Source organism: Stenella coeruleoalba (assembly GCF_951394435.1).
Source record: "Stenella coeruleoalba genome assembly, chromosome: 18".
NCBI lineage: Eukaryota > Metazoa > Chordata > Mammalia > Artiodactyla > Delphinidae > Stenella > Stenella coeruleoalba.
In genome coordinates this window covers 5,583,117-5,598,312 of record NC_137164.1, presented here as the reverse complement: position 1 = coordinate 5,598,312, position 15,196 = coordinate 5,583,117, and the positions used below count along the sequence as shown (strand labels likewise).

Below are 15,196 nucleotides of genomic sequence, written 5' to 3'. Positions count from 1 at the left end.
AGCCTTAGACAAGGTAAGGCAGACACAGGCCAGCCTCTGCCACAGCCCACACCCCTGGGGTGAGGATCCCAGACTCGAGTCTCGTGACCACCTGCCTCTGTAGCGTGCATTTCTGTACCTGTCTCAATAAATTAGTAAGATGTGTAAACGGACCTTAATATGAGATCCACATGGGACTGTCTTACGCTACTCTAGCCCTGTGGTCGCTAGCAGGCTGGCCTGGGTTGCCTGGAAGGAGCACGTGCCTTGAGCCCGCACTCTAAGGCACTGCTCGTCAGGGAGAGTTAAAGGACCTGTCCTGTGTCCCCCAGAGAGCAGCGACGACAGCCCAGAGTCCCAGCCTCCTTGGTGTCTATAAGCTGAGCCCCACTGCAGTGGTACCTGACACCAGACCACACAGCACACTCACCCAAGGGCCCTCACCACTCTTAGAACAAGTCAACCCACAGCCCGCCCCTAGGGTTTAGGTCAAACAGGTCCAGTAGATGAGACACAGGTGGGAGGGAACCAGAATCATCTTCTGAAAAGAGTCTTGACCCAGAAGTTTGGACAAATGGAGGAAAGTTAGCAATTCAGACACGTGATCTTTATGAACTCCTGTCCGTCCCTAAACAAAGACTTAAGTACCCAGCAAGCAGATATCCTATCAGAAAGGAGGACCTCAGCTCCACCAGCCAAGTATCAGGAGAGTTTGCTTGTGAAGACCAGTGCCCGTGGAACATTCTGAAGACCACGTGGTGCTCCCAACCCCTTGGGTACCTAGAAGTTTATCCTGGGGTTAAATCAGAGCCTTTGGACACACACACCTGGACCACACTGTTCTGCCTCTTAGAATTGTTTTTACTGAATGGTATTTTTTGCCATTGAGACTTGGCCAGCATCGAAAGACGATGCACAAGGCCATCCCATGAAGTCATTATGACTCGGATGATAATGATGCAGTTGAGAGGTGTCTGCAAGAACCTCCTTTCAGATTTCCGTTCTGGGAAGAGCCATCCTTCCTCCAAGTAGCTGGTTTCTTTTTAGCTTCCAGCTCATGTGCACCATTTAACTGGTTATTCCTTCCTTTCACCAGCTGCCTGGAAGCTTAGAGCACAGCCTCTGTCAAACTACTCAAAATCATGATATAAACTGCGCATCTTAACTCTGCCTGTAGTTTCAACCTTTTCTCACTGTTATTTTTATATCCCTCCTCATACTCTGCTTTTTTTTTTTTTTTTTAACCTTCCTATATTCTCCCTGTCAGCCACCTCATAGGCTTGGACACAAAATAGGGAGAGCCTTAAGAGACACTTGGAGCTGTGGGTGCCGCCTGCAGGCTCACACCTGAGAGGCGGCAGCAGGGATGCGTCACCTCAGGCGCATCCCGGCAGCGCCCAGGTCCCAGCCGTGTCTGCGGTCTGCCTTGGGAATTAGGGATTCATGGAAGGAGCAGCGCGTTCTCTTCTAGGAGACCAGTCTGACTTCCTTCAGCAGACATCTGTTGAGCGCGCACAGGCAGGCCCTGGGTTAGGTGAGGGGTCTGGAGAGGAGGTCCCTGCCTGAGCAGGGCTCCCAGCCGGGTTCTGACCCAGATCCAGAGTCCAGGCCCATTCAGATTTTGATCCGACCTGGTCAGAGTCCTCTCTAGGGGATCTCCCGAGAGAAGAGATGACTTACAATCAACATCCCGAGAACAAAGAGAATAGATCCTTAAGCCAGTGTGTGTACAGATGCTCGGCAGGTGGTTTGCCCAGAAGGGGCAGGCAGAGACCTCTACTCCCTGCAGACGTGACTGAGAGGAGCCCGATACCCTTCGGCCTAAAGTGTCAGGAGCATCACAGAGGAACCCTGTTGACATTTAAATCCCGGGACAAGAGTCGGCTTCTGGGACACTAAGACAAATGGTTTCATAGCCAGAAGCCAGCCTGTACTTTTGCCTTGTGCGGGGAGAGGCCAGTTTGAGATGCTGGGGGTGGGGCAGTCAGCCACATGGAAGGAACTAGCATACGGCCCGAGGAGCTACCCACACTGTGTGGACGTCCACCTTTTGGAAGCGATGTCGGTCGTGTACACAGTGCCTCCCCCTGCCCACCTCCACTGCTGAGCTCGACAAGGCAACTGTGAGGGGTGAGACATCCCATGTGCTCATGCAGGAGCCCAGGGGAGGCTTCATTCCAGCCTGAGAAGCTCCTAAGACTGCAGACTATTCACCCGTGGATATCTGTGTCTATATCCACTTTCCACCTTTAAGGACACTGTCCTGCTTTGCACAGGGAGGGGAGGACGTGATACTTCATGGCCGAGTGACCACTGGCGTTTCCCCCCAGACAGCTCGGCTTCACTCAGAGCTCAGCCCCCGCTCCCGCCAACAGCCTGGGTCGTCATGGGCTCCGGGGGGATTGGTTTGAGAGTCTACCTGTCTAGACGTGTTTTCCACTACCAGCAGGACCTGGCGCGAGCAGCCTTTTTGTGTCGTGGCTGCGTACCCACATGTAAAAGTGGAGCAAACACTACATAACTACGAGAAGCGTCATCTTTATACCCATGACAACACCCATCCCTTGGCCAGTGTGTAGGGCAGTCGATGTACTCCCCACTGCTCTCCAGCAACCTCTGCTGTGCTCTCACCCAACAGCTACCAGATCATGTTGGACTGCTGGCACAAAGACCCAAAAGAAAGGCCAAGATTCGCAGAACTTGTGGAAAAACTAGGCGACTTGCTTCAAGCCAATGTACAACAGGTAAATTTATCTAGAATAGCAGAAGGCCAGATGCCTTCAATATAAGTCAAGGGAGTGTCTTCTTTGTCTGTTATTTTAAAGGCTATTAATAGCTGAGCTCAGGAATAAAAGAAAACACGTGTGTGGGGGGGTGTGGGCGTGTGCGGGTGTGTGCAGACTTATCTTCCCCAGACACAAGCAAGATTGTGGAAATGACATAGTTGAACTGAAACAGTGTCCCACAGAAACAGGCTGAAGTAGAAATGCATGCGACTACACCTGTCTTTGGTGTTTTAGGATGGCAAGGACTACATCCCACTCAATGCCATACTGACAGGAAATAGTGGGTTTACGTACTCAACTCCTGCCTTCTCAGAGGACTTCTTCAAGGAAGATATTTCTGCTCCAAAGTTTAATTCAGGAAGTTCTGATAATGTCAGGTAAGATCTCTTTCCCCAACTTCATTTTATAAAATTTTCAAACATAAAAAAAAGCCCACCTCCTAAACCCAAACATACATTTTACCTTATTTCGTGTACGTACTCGATACGTGTGTGTGTGTGTGTATTTTTCCTTTTGCCGAACCTTTTGGAAAAGGGCATAAGGCACTGTAACACCTTCCCTCTACATACTTTGGTATACCTCTCGTAAGGGACTGTCCTCTGTGCCACCACACCAAAGAAAACTGATAATCCCTTCATGCTATTGAATTTTCAAATCTCCATTATTTTCCCCAAATGTCTCATGTACCTTTTTTAAAAGCATCATCCAATCAAGAACACTTTGCATTTTCTTTCATTTCTTTAGTCTGTCTTATTCTAGAAGAACTCCTCTTTTGTTCCCCCCAATGACCTTGACTTTTTTCATGATACCTTCGATAAAATGCAACAAAGTGGATTTGTTTTCTTACCTGACAAACTAAGTACCTCTCGTTAGCCTAGAGGAAACTGGAGAAGGTGTAAGGGAAGAAAGATGTACCGAGTAGCCGTGCTGGGCGGGGTCAGCACCTCAGTCCTAGCGATGACACGTGTGTCACACACATTCAGTGCTCATGGTTAGACACGTGCTGTGTGGTCTGGTACCATGCTGGGCTCTTTGATACATCACCTCCTTTAATGCTCAGACCAGTCCTATGAAGTGTTCCTGGTATACAAGTGGGGACATTAAAGCTCCAGAGGACAGCTCGCCAAAACTGTGCGGCTCGAAAGCCGCAGAACAGAACTTCTAACCCAGGTGTTCTGACGCTCCCTCCCTGCCCCCGTGTAGTCAGGACTCGTCTCCGGACTTTTAGACTATCCTGCGGGCCTTCTAGCATTTTTGCCTGCAGTCGGTACACTCCTAGGGCTCCAACCTCAGTTCAGTCAAGCTTGGCAAGCGACTAGGGAAGAGCTGGAAAGCCTAATGGTCTGGGACGGGCCTGGAAGAAGTCCAGTGGCCGGCCCAGATCTGCGGTGCGGGGTCACAGGTCAGCGGCACAATTCATACTTCACAACCGGCCCAGATGAGTCATCCATTGTTTTAAAGATGAGAAAAGTAAGCGTGGATTAAATAAATTAGCAGGGGCGGATTGGGTCAGACCTGGGGAGGAAGGTGTCAAAGTTACGCGGGCCTTTCCGGTCTGTTGCTTAGCCTTGGGCCCAATAGGGAGCTCGCCTAAGAGACGGGGCCTTGTCGGTGGTGACAGGGCCGCAGGTGAGGGGGCGTACAGTGGGGCCCTCTGCCGGCCCCTCCTAACAGATCAACCAAAGCTCAGCAGGCAGCCACAGGGAGCTCATCCAAATACTACCCCTTTCTCCCGACCTGTGATCGCAAACCTGGATACACAAGACTAGCCCTGGTGCTCGATTATGCCATTGAATCAGCTGTGGGACCCTGACGGGCCATGTCCTTGCAGAAGTAGCAGCTGTACGTGGTGAAGCCACATCACCTCTCTGGGCATCATTTCCCATTTCTTTGTAACATGGGTGTTTAGACCAGATGACGACCCAGGTCTCTTCTTGGCCCGACACCATCTGGTTCCACGGGGGACCAGAGGCCTGACCACTGCCTCGTCTCTCAAGGGTCCCTCTGGGGTCTTGCTCAAAACTATGCAACGTGGATTAGCAACCACAGGAGGAAGTAGCACCACTGTCTGGATTCCCAGGGAAACACAGCCAGAGAACTGCAGCCTCAAGAGGGATGAGGTGACTCCCAGTGTTTGGGTTCACCTTAGCTGGGACGTGGTGCCCATGGTCTCCTGACTAATCAAAACTGGATGCATTTTCCTGTCTTGATTATTCTTTCTGCTTCTTCTTTAGATATGTAAATGCTTTCAATTTCATCAGCCTGGAAAAAATCAAAACCTTTGAAGAACTTTCACCAAATGCCACGTCCATGCTTGATGTAAGTAATGGAAGTGGAAGGAACCTACTCAGTGCACCCCATCCAAACACAGACTCCAGTCGTCCGGTGGCTCTAGGTCAACGGGGGCCAGTAATCAGTGGTGGCTGAAATGACCATTTCAGGGGGGCTGACGACAAGACATAGAATACACAGCTAATTTGAAAGTAATTCTGTAGTTTGAAGATGACCCAGGATTCACTCCAGGGCCCATGTCCTTGCCTGGGCGTAACTCAGTCCCCTACGAAACCTCACTGTGTGTTTCTAAGCTTCTTGGCCATCAGTGATGGAACCTTGCTTTCAGAGCATTAGAGGAACTCAAAGCTGTGTGAGTGGTTGCACCTTCGTGGTGCGACAGAGAGCCCTCTCCCACGAGCAGCTCTGAGGTCCTGGAAGAATCTCCTAGGCCTCTGTTCCCACCCAACCACACAGGGCAAAGTGACCCAAACAGCCCAGCAAACAAGAGGCCTCAACCAGCTTGTCCCTTTAAAAGATCTGGGATGTGGGGCTGAGAGAATAAGGGGAGGAGAGGAAGGGCTGGACAAGAGACACGGCCGCTGCATCTCAGGGCCGCTCACGGAGTCGTGACCCAAAAAAGGCCTGTAAAACCTACGGTGGGGGCTTCCCTGGTGGTGCAGTGGTTGAGAGTCCACCTGCCGATGCAGGGCACACGGGTTCGTGCCCCGGTCCGGGAGGATCCCACATGCCGCGGAGCGGCTGGGCCCATGAGCCATGGCCGCTGAGCCTGTGCGTCCGGAGCCTGTGCTCGGCAACAAGAGAGGCCGCAGCAGTGAGAGGCCCGCGTACTGCAAAAAAAAAAAAAAAAAAAAAAAAAAAAAAAAAAAAAAACCTACTGTGGTGTGAAGGTGATGACCACAAAGAGCGTGGCCTCGAGACACAGCACAGTCACCACTGAAAAACACCAAAACCTTCCAAACACACCAGATAAAGAGGAAAGATTTAAACACTAAAAAAAAAAAAAAAAAAAAAAAAAATTACAAATAAGCTGGTGAATACAAAGGCAAAGTGGCTGGAAATTTTGGTTTGCTGCTTAGAAACACTGGTTTTAAGTCCAAGGAGACGATACGAAGCAAAACATGGAAGGCTTCTTTGACCCTCAGCCCTGCCCGCCTGAGTAGCTCGGGAACTGGGGCAGGCCCCTTCCTGAGGCTCCTTTACTGACGGATAGTTAAGGACACAGACAGAGCCACGGGGGGACTGAAGGTGGCAGGAACCACGTGTGGGGTCCACTCACTGGAAACGGCGTGTTAACAGAGTCAGGACCCTGCATAAAACTCAGTGCTAAATACGAACCAACAAGGAAACAGAATGGCTGGAAACCATCACACAGGAGGGCCTAAAAATTCTGTAGAATCTTCAAGAAAAATTAAACCGTGTCTTTACCATTTCTCAGAGTCTTTACATATCATTGCCAAGTCATCCGCCCAGCTATCTTTAATATATTTAAGCAATAATTTGCATAAAAGTTGACTAGGAAAAATGCTCACCTGGTACCCGCAGTTTTCGCTTTTGTTTACATTTGCTTTCTTCACCGTCAGGAGGAGGGGCCTCAGTCACTGGGCACAGGGATTTCTTGTGACTGACAAAGTTTAGACTTGCCGATTTGGAGACAATGCTGTGTCTTCACAGGCAGGGAGTGTGGAAGATGAGGCCAGAGCCTGAAGTGACCTTAGATGCGCATCCCAACATCACACCCCGATTGGCATGGGCCCCTCCGGGTCAAGCAAGAGGTGTAACCTTTTCCTTCTTCCCTTCAGGACTACCAGCTGGACAGTGGCACCCTGCTGGCCTCTCCCTTGCTAAAGCGCTTCACCTGGGCCGAGAGTAAACCCAAAGCCTCGCTGAAGATTGAGTAAGGACGCTGGGGGGCTCTGACCAGTTTCCGGAGGGGCGAGAAGGAAGGTGCCGGGGGAGAGGGTTTCATGGCGATACTTGAGGGCTACCTGCCCTCCTAGACCATAATGTCCAGGCCGTGCAGAAAGCACTTTTTTCTCCCCAGAAGGACAGGAAAGAGGGCATAAAATCAGACATCTGAGGGCCACGTTCTGGGAAGGAAGACTGGGATTTAAGGGAAAACAGAACTTGCTTTACGGGCAAGGACAGGCAGTCCGAGCCCAGGCAGCACAGCCGCTCGGTAGAAAGGAGCCCCATGTCTCCAACTGTCAACAGTGCACAGTCAGATGGAGACCTGCTCACAGGGGCGGGGAGGGGACGCGCACCCCTCACCATCCCGGGCCGGCAGCAGCGGCACAGGAGGGGCCCCGACTACTGCCGTCCAGTCCTGAGACTCGCCCTCCTGACACCCCAACCCTTCCAAGTGAGTGCTCATGTCCTGTGGACCGTGGCTTTCCTTCCTCCACACAGCGGCCGGTGGCAATGCCGTCAGAAAACGTGGGCTCTCGCTGGACCCTCCAGGGTGCTGGACCCTCTCGGTGCTCGTCCCTTCCCGGTTCCAATGCCTGCCCCCGACTCACCCACAGGCAGAACCGTCCTGCTCCTCTTGTACCCAAATCAGGGCTCTGCTGACTCACAGAGCCAGAGGGTAAACCAAGGCTCGCCTCTGCCGCTTACAGCAGCAGCCGTCCCCAGTACACGAGCAAGGAGCTGCAGCTGTGTGCGGTCACCTCTTCCCTACAGAAGCAGGCAGCCGCGGCCAGGGAGCACAGGAAAATATGCTTAACCTCATTAGTCATCAGGGAGATGCAAGGCACGTGAGACACCCCTTCTTCACACCTGCCCGCATGGCTGGAATCAGAGTCAGTGCTGGCGAGGACATGAAGAAATTAGAACCCTGTCTGCTCGCTGGTAGGAACATAAAACAGTGCAGCCACTTCGGGAAACAGTCTAGCAGTTCCTCAGAGGCTAAACAGAGTTAGTCTAGGAACCGGCAGTTCAGCTCCGTAGGCATATACCCCGCGGAAATGAAAACTTACGTCCGCACAGAAACTTGCACACAAATGTTCACAGCAGCGTTATTCATAATGACCAAAGGAAGAAACAACTCGAATGTCTGTCAATTGGCGAATGGATAACTAAAATGCATATATCCGTACAACAGAAGGAGATGTGTCAATAAAAAGTATGAGGTGCCGATGCACGCTGCAACATGGATGAACCTTGAATTAAGTGAAGAGAGCCGCTCACGAAACACGACGCATCGTGATTCCATGTATATGAAATGCCCTGAAGAGCCCTCTGTAAATATACTAACAACCACTGGCCTGTACGCTTTAAACAGGTGAATCGCATAGTATGTAAGTTATACGTCAATACATCTGTTGCTTAAAACAAAACAAAAAAACACAAACAGGTGGCCAGCGCACGGCTAGTTTGCTGGCCCTGATCCAAGTCAAAGGGTGGCCACAGACGCCTCTGAGCGATGGGGCCCACAGCGCATCAACCCCAGGGAGCTGGAGGGCCGGGAACGTTCGGGCCCGAACACCTGCGCACGCGTGTCCTCTGCGACGCCCGCCCGGGGGCCCGGAGCCGCGCGCCGGGCAGGTCAGGGGACACCGCGAGGAGTGACGGGAGAAGCGGGACCCACGCGCTTTTGTCTCCTATTTTAAAACACTTCCAGAAACACTTTCCCGTGTGGAAAAAAGGAAAACCACCCATTGCATCCTCTACTCGGAGACTAAAACATAGAACATGGATCAAAGGCTGGGCGCGCTAATGCAGAGCCAATTCAACAACGTCGTGGCGCCCGGGGTTCTCATTCTCATCCCAGCTGTTAAGCCCACCAAACACGGGAGGACAAGAGAAGCTCCTCTGCCCGGCGCGGCGTCCTGGGCTGCATGCGACGCACGGAAGCCAGCAGCCAGTCCCCTGCCCCTTCACCCTTGCCGCGATACACCGCCTTAACTGGACATGCCTCTCCTCTGGAGCACAAACAGGAGAGGGAGACGGACGGCTGTGCTCACCTTTCCGTAGGACGTTCTAGGAGTTTCTCCAGGCGGCTGTAACAAACTTCCACAAACTCGGTGTCTCGACACAGGAGTTCCGGAGGCCGGACGTCCAAGATGAAGGTGTCACAGGGCTGCGCTCCCTCGGGAGGCCCCAGGGAAGACCGTGCCTCTTCTCCTCCAGCGGCGCCGACCCCAGCGTCTCCTCGGCCCCACCTTCCCGCTCCTCCTGCGTGCGCCTTGATGCCCGCTCCGCCTCTCTTATAAGGACGCTTGTGATTGTGCTTGAGTCCCACCTGGGGGACGCAGGCCAGGCGCCGCCTGCGGAGATCCTTTAGCTCAGTCACAGCTCTTGCCTTATAAAGTGCTCTTCACAGGTTCCAGGGATTCGACTTGAATACTTGCGGGGCTGGGGAGCATCTCTGAGCCAATCACAGGCGTAGGGGAGGGCTGGACCCAAGCCTGGGGGCTATTTTCCACCAGCAGTTCTGGGTTTGCCTTAACTAATTCCACCCTCGGCCCTGGCCGGCCGGCGGAATGACCCCCAGCTGGTGGCAGAGAGGCCGTGCGCAGCTCCAGAGACCCTGGCAGAGGGCGAGGTGGGACTCCACAGCCATGAACCCCAGGACGCCTATGAGCAAACGACCCACTAAGGGGTGGACTTGAGTGTGTCCAAGAAATCAACTTTGATTCTTTTCTTTTCTTTCTTTAGCTTGAGAGTAACAAGTACAAGTAAGGAGTCGGGCCTTTCTGACCTCAGCAGACCCGCGTTCTGCCATGCCAGCTGCGGGCACCTCAGCAGAGGCCGGCGCAGATTCACCTATGACCCCTCGGAGCTGGAGAGGAAGATTTCGTGCTGCTCTCCCCCACCCGACTACAACTCCGTGGTCCCGTACTCCACCGCACCCGTCTAGAGCCCGACTCAGCACAGCCTTCTTTCTAGAACCACGTGTGTATTTATACCCCCAGAAAAGTAGCTTTTGCCAGTATTATGCATATATAAATCGACACCTTTTCCTTTCCACAGAAGCCAGCTGCTTTTGTGTGACTGTTAATAGTGTTTTTTATCTCTTTTGACTAACAAGAATGTAACCCCAGATAGATAAAGCCAAGAGCACCACTGCCAACCCTCGCGGGACTCAGAGGGTAGGAGAAATCCTTCCTCAGCCCCAGGACTTGCTTCTCCTCCCCGGGGCCCCAGGGCCGCCGGGCTCCGGCTGGTTGATGACACACACTGTCACCTGTCACCGGCCTGTGCTGCAAAGGCGTGGCTCTGGGGCCCTGCAGCAGCTGACAAGGCCTGGGAGGAGGAGGGGAGAGAGGAAGAGAACAGGACAGGGCACGGGGACGGAGTGGGATGGGGACAGTGCCACTGGGTCCACGTTCGAGAACCAGCCGAGGAGCAGACAGGACAGGGGGTGGGCGGTGAGCGGAGGCCAAAAAAGGCCAAACGTAATTTTTGGAACGACCAAGCACATTGCACCACCTTAGCTATGGGATGGGTTCTGTGCCTCTTCCCAGACGGGGCACGGCTTTCGTCTCCAGCGCTGGGTGGAGCTCGAAGCCAAGCCCGTCCCCCCGCCGGCCCCCCAGCAGGACACGCTGACCCCGCCCCCTGAGCTGGGCGGGGCGGGGGGTGCCGGGGGCGGGGGCCGCCTCTCCCCACGCGCCGCTCCCAGGAAGCTCAGCCCAGTGAGTCTGGTCTCCTAGGTCACCGGTTCGGCTTAAAGCCACGTTTTCAAAGATACTGTCAGATTCCATCTGGAGTATTAATATCTATCTAGTCAAGACACTTAACTCAGTTTTTGGTATTAACCTGTTTCGTACAGTTAGTTATAAAAGGAAGCTGAGGAGAAGGAAAACAGTCTTGTGTAGGTTTACTCTAGACCCAAACTAGGATAGATGGAGGAAAAAAGAGAAGGCGGAGTGAAAACCCCATCTCGACACCAACCAGACCAACTCCCGAAAACCGTGGCGACCCGAGGACAGAAGTCAACCAGGTGTCCTTCTTATTCGGTGGAGACCCTACCCACGCTCGCCTCTTAGACAGAAGAGCATTGACCAATGTCTACTAAGCACTTTATGCTCCTTGAGGAAAAAGGTGGTATGTAATTTATGCAAGATACTTCTAGAATGGGGACTCAGGATATTAGTTAATGAGCCGACAATAGGAGAAAAGCCTCTTTTCACCTACTTTGGGCCTTGCCTTGGGTCTGAGGATGATGGAAATAGGGAGACAGGGTACCAAAGGGTGCCTACTTCTCAGGGTCCAGAGGCCCTGGACCCCTCACTGGCTCTGCGTGATGATGCGTGTTTAGGATGTGCACACCTTCTGGGGCCAGCTGGAGCCAGACAGGCCACAAGGAATCACTGCTCCTGGTAGAGAAGAGGACGCTTCCCTTCTTAACTCTGGAACCTGAGACGGAAGTGATAGACGGGCCTGTGCTTCCTGCCCCGTGTGCCACAGTCTCGCTTCAAGGCTCTTCGTATGAAGAGATGGGAGAGCTGGAACGTCCCCAGCAAGACATCGGCTGCTTCCGGGGGCGGGGACTCTGCTGGAGGAGCCTCTGGCCAGTCTCCAGCAAGAGTCAAGTGCAGACAGTATCAGGCCAGGGCCCTGGAGAGGGGGGCCTTCTTCCTGTTCTTCACAAGCCCGAGAGCACCTGTGACCCCTGGCAACAGTAGAAATCAGGTAACCGGGAGGAGGTCAAACAGGGCAATTACAAGAAGACCACAATCGATTCTCCTGTCTTCTCAAATCAGTTAAGGATCCAGCAGTTAGTGAAAACAAAGCAAAATCTTAGCTATGCATATAATGTCTTGATTTCAATAATCTAACTCTTAATCATTAAGAGGCCTTAGTAATACCATCTTTCCAAAAGAACACGTTAGACTGTGTTAATCCGGCTTCCTCAGAGACTCGGGTCTGTCCCATCAGTCCGGTTTTATCTGGAGTCTTAACATAGAATGAAAACTGGAAGCTGGGAGGAATGAGTGTATCCAGTGGCGAAGGGCTTGTCCCAGACGGGTTCATTGAAACAGCACTGAAAATGCAATCACTAGTGGACTGATGGTATTATTAGACCCATTTGTCATCTCCGACAGAAATGGTTGGCCTGAACAACGAGGGGACAAGTACTCCCTTTCAGGACTTGTGAGATCAAGGACACGGAGCAGCGTGGGTAGGAGGGGACGGGAACCACGCGCGAGCCTGTATCTAGCTGGTCTAAGAATGACGCTCAGGCCCGTGGAGCAAGTGGGTCCAAACCCTGAGAAGGTGACCTCGGCCTTCTGGCTGCGCCTCGCTTCCCAGCCCCTAAGAATGCCACACAGGAAACAACCACGTGTCGGCCCCTTTTAACTGATCAAAGAAGGAGCGCGTCTTTGACCGACAGTGGTAGTAACTATATGTATATTTGTGTGTGTGTGTGTGTTTTGTGCAGAACTATTTAAGGAAACTGGAATTTTAAAGTTACTTTTATACAAACCAAGAATATATGCTGCAGATATAAGTAAGACAGAATCTCGTCCTACATCTCTAGTCACTATGAATGTACTTTGTATGCCATCTTCATATAATAAAATTAACTTACAGAAACATCCATATATTTTCCATTTTGCGTATAAATGAAAAAAGGGGTCTTGGTTTCCCTGGGCGGGGGAGTGGACGGGTGTTCTGGGTGAGCTCACGAAATACCAATTACTAATCCGGCACAAGAAACAGAAACCAAGCGCCACTAAAGACGGGGCACAGAGCTTCTACCAGTCCACAGAGTGGCTGCTCTCAACGATTGAGACACTGCGAACAGTAAATCAGCATCAAAATATAAAATGAATACGATCACAAGTAGAATGTACAGACTGAGTGCGAGTGCTGGCTGCAGACCAAAGTCCCCTCAATTAAAAAAGAGGCAGGCTTTCCCAAACACTAACATTACCATAATCACAGAATGTGTGTGTGTACACACGCGCGTGGGTGTATATTTGTGTATTAGAGGTTGTGTGCTGGGAACCATACGAAATAACTAGGCAGTGACACAAGAGCTTCCCTAAGAAAAGGACACTAGCTACGTATTCTTCAATTTTGTTTTGTGGATCACATCCTAGAAAGAGGAACCATTTAGGTAATCACTAATAGACATAGAATAAGTGACCAACACATTGTCTTAGAAAGTGGTCATACCATCACCTTCCTAATAACATCATAAGCAAACCAGATTGGAGAAACACTTCCAGGGAAAACAGGCCTGCTTTCTTTGGGACAAGGCGAGAACAAGGGATAAATGACTAATCTCAATAAATTTGTGGTTATTAGCTGAAGAGGGCAAAAAGCATTTTATCTTTGAGAATCTGAAATCCTTTAAAAATGTTACTGGTTTTCTCAACACAAAAGTCACTAATTTAGGCAAAGGATTTGAAGAATGTTCAAGGAATTGGGGTCACGTCATCGTTTAGAAGTTTTCTCATGACTCTAGAAACTTATTGTACATTTGGGAATGGAATTTTTTCTTTTGTCCAGCAGCAGGATAGCCCAGTAAGGTTTATTGGACTCCTCAGTGTTAAACGTATTACCAGACTTACGGATTTCACAGGCCAGGAAATATTTCAGAAATATCCTGGATCCCAACACAGGAATGACTAGCCTTCTGTTTTTTGAACTAAGGACATTTAAGAGAAAAAAAACAAAACAAAGTAACCCCCCAAACCCACTAGATGCCACTAATGTTCTATTTCTTGATCTGGGTGTGGGAAATAGGTACGTTCACGCCATGATCATTCACTGAGCTGTACCCTTACATGCAAACGCACGTGTGTATGCTCTTCAATAAAGGATTATTAAAATGAAAAAAACCTGGTTGATCACCACAACTCTTCACCACCCATTTTAAAAAGAGTAAGGGCTTAGACTCAAACATAGCAACTGAATTTTATGTGCCAGGAACTATTTATTCCAAGTGGTTTAGAGAAATAAACTCATTTAATTTTCAAAGCAACCCAATGTGATAGGCACTATCAGTATACCCTTCACATCGATGGGACAACTGAAGGAGTCAAGAGAACTTCAAAATCCCACCATCACATCTGCCCACTTACCACGGACACTCCGCCCTCCCGACTCAGAACACCCGGGGTACACGCAGCCCCTCGCTCTCCTCGACTCAAGGCCATTGCTCCAGCAACTCACCACCCCTCACCCCTGCCCATCTTCCCTTTTCCACTGGATCATACGAACATGCTATTACCTCTCCCATCTGGCAAAACCCAAAACCCTCCATCCCTGCTTTCCCCTCCAGCTACCACCCCATTTCTCTTTTCCTCTTCACGGCAAAATTCCTTGAAAGAGCTGGTTATACTACTCTTTGTTTCTGGCTCCTCTCCTCCCACTCAAGCCGAGCTTTCTCTCCCACTCACTGAAAAGGAGCTGCTCCATGGGGAGCTTATCCATGACGCCAAGTCGCTAAACTCAGTGGCCATTTTCAGTCTCAGTCTTGACCCTCATTCCTGGAAACACCTTGATTCTAGGACATCACAGATTTTTCTTCCCACCTCACTGGTCATTTCTGCCTCATACTGGTTTTCTTTTCTCTGATCCTTGAACAGTGTTCCAGGAACCCCAGGGCTCTGCCCCTGGACCTTTCCACTTCTCAGTCTATACTCACTCTCTTCATGCTCTCAATCAACCTCAAAGCCTGAAATGACATCTATATGATAATGACTTGCAAATTACATGTACAGGCCAGATCTCTCCCCCTAACCTCCGAACTCTTATGTGAGTGCTAAACCAACATCTCCTGATGCTGGAGCAGACTGTATTTTCCAAAAACTCGCTGCACCAATACCTCCCATCCCACACGAGCTCTGGCAGTGTCCTTGTCACTTCCCCATCCAATTCCTCTCCCCTGGAATCAGAGTGGGCTTTGTGACTCGTCAGCAACAGAATGTACCAGAAGTGACCGTGCATGAGTCCGAGGCCAGGCCAGAAAAGATCATGCAGCCTCCACCCGAGGCCACTCATTCTCCAACCGGTCCCACCAGAGACGCAGTCGCCAGAGCTGGAGAAGCCTACGCCTCACGGAGAGGCCACGGGTTGGGACCTCCATTGACCGGCCCCAGCTGAGTCCAGTTCATGACCTTCAGTTCAGGTGCCAGGTCGGATGACTGCAGCCCCCACCCTCCTGGAACTGGAGTTTT

General features: G+C 51.2%; 1 protein-coding gene across 2 annotated transcripts in view; it reads left to right on the top strand.

Annotated features, from left to right (window-relative positions):
- FLT1 (fms related receptor tyrosine kinase 1) overlaps positions 1-12,627 on the top strand; it is a 220,437-nt gene extending 207,810 nt beyond the window's left edge. For both annotated transcript variants that reach the window (XM_079902951.1, XM_079902952.1), the window contains 5 exons: positions 2,618-2,723; positions 3,000-3,142; positions 5,000-5,084; positions 6,860-6,954; positions 9,717-12,627. In XM_079902951.1, coding sequence (XP_079759077.1) covers positions 2,618-2,723; positions 3,000-3,142; positions 5,000-5,084; positions 6,860-6,954; positions 9,717-9,918 — 631 coding nt within the window. In that variant the 3' untranslated portion in view covers positions 9,919-12,627. The remainder of the gene's footprint in view (positions 1-2,617; positions 2,724-2,999; positions 3,143-4,999; positions 5,085-6,859; positions 6,955-9,716) is intronic.
- Positions 12,628-15,196: the final 2,569 nt, after the last annotated feature.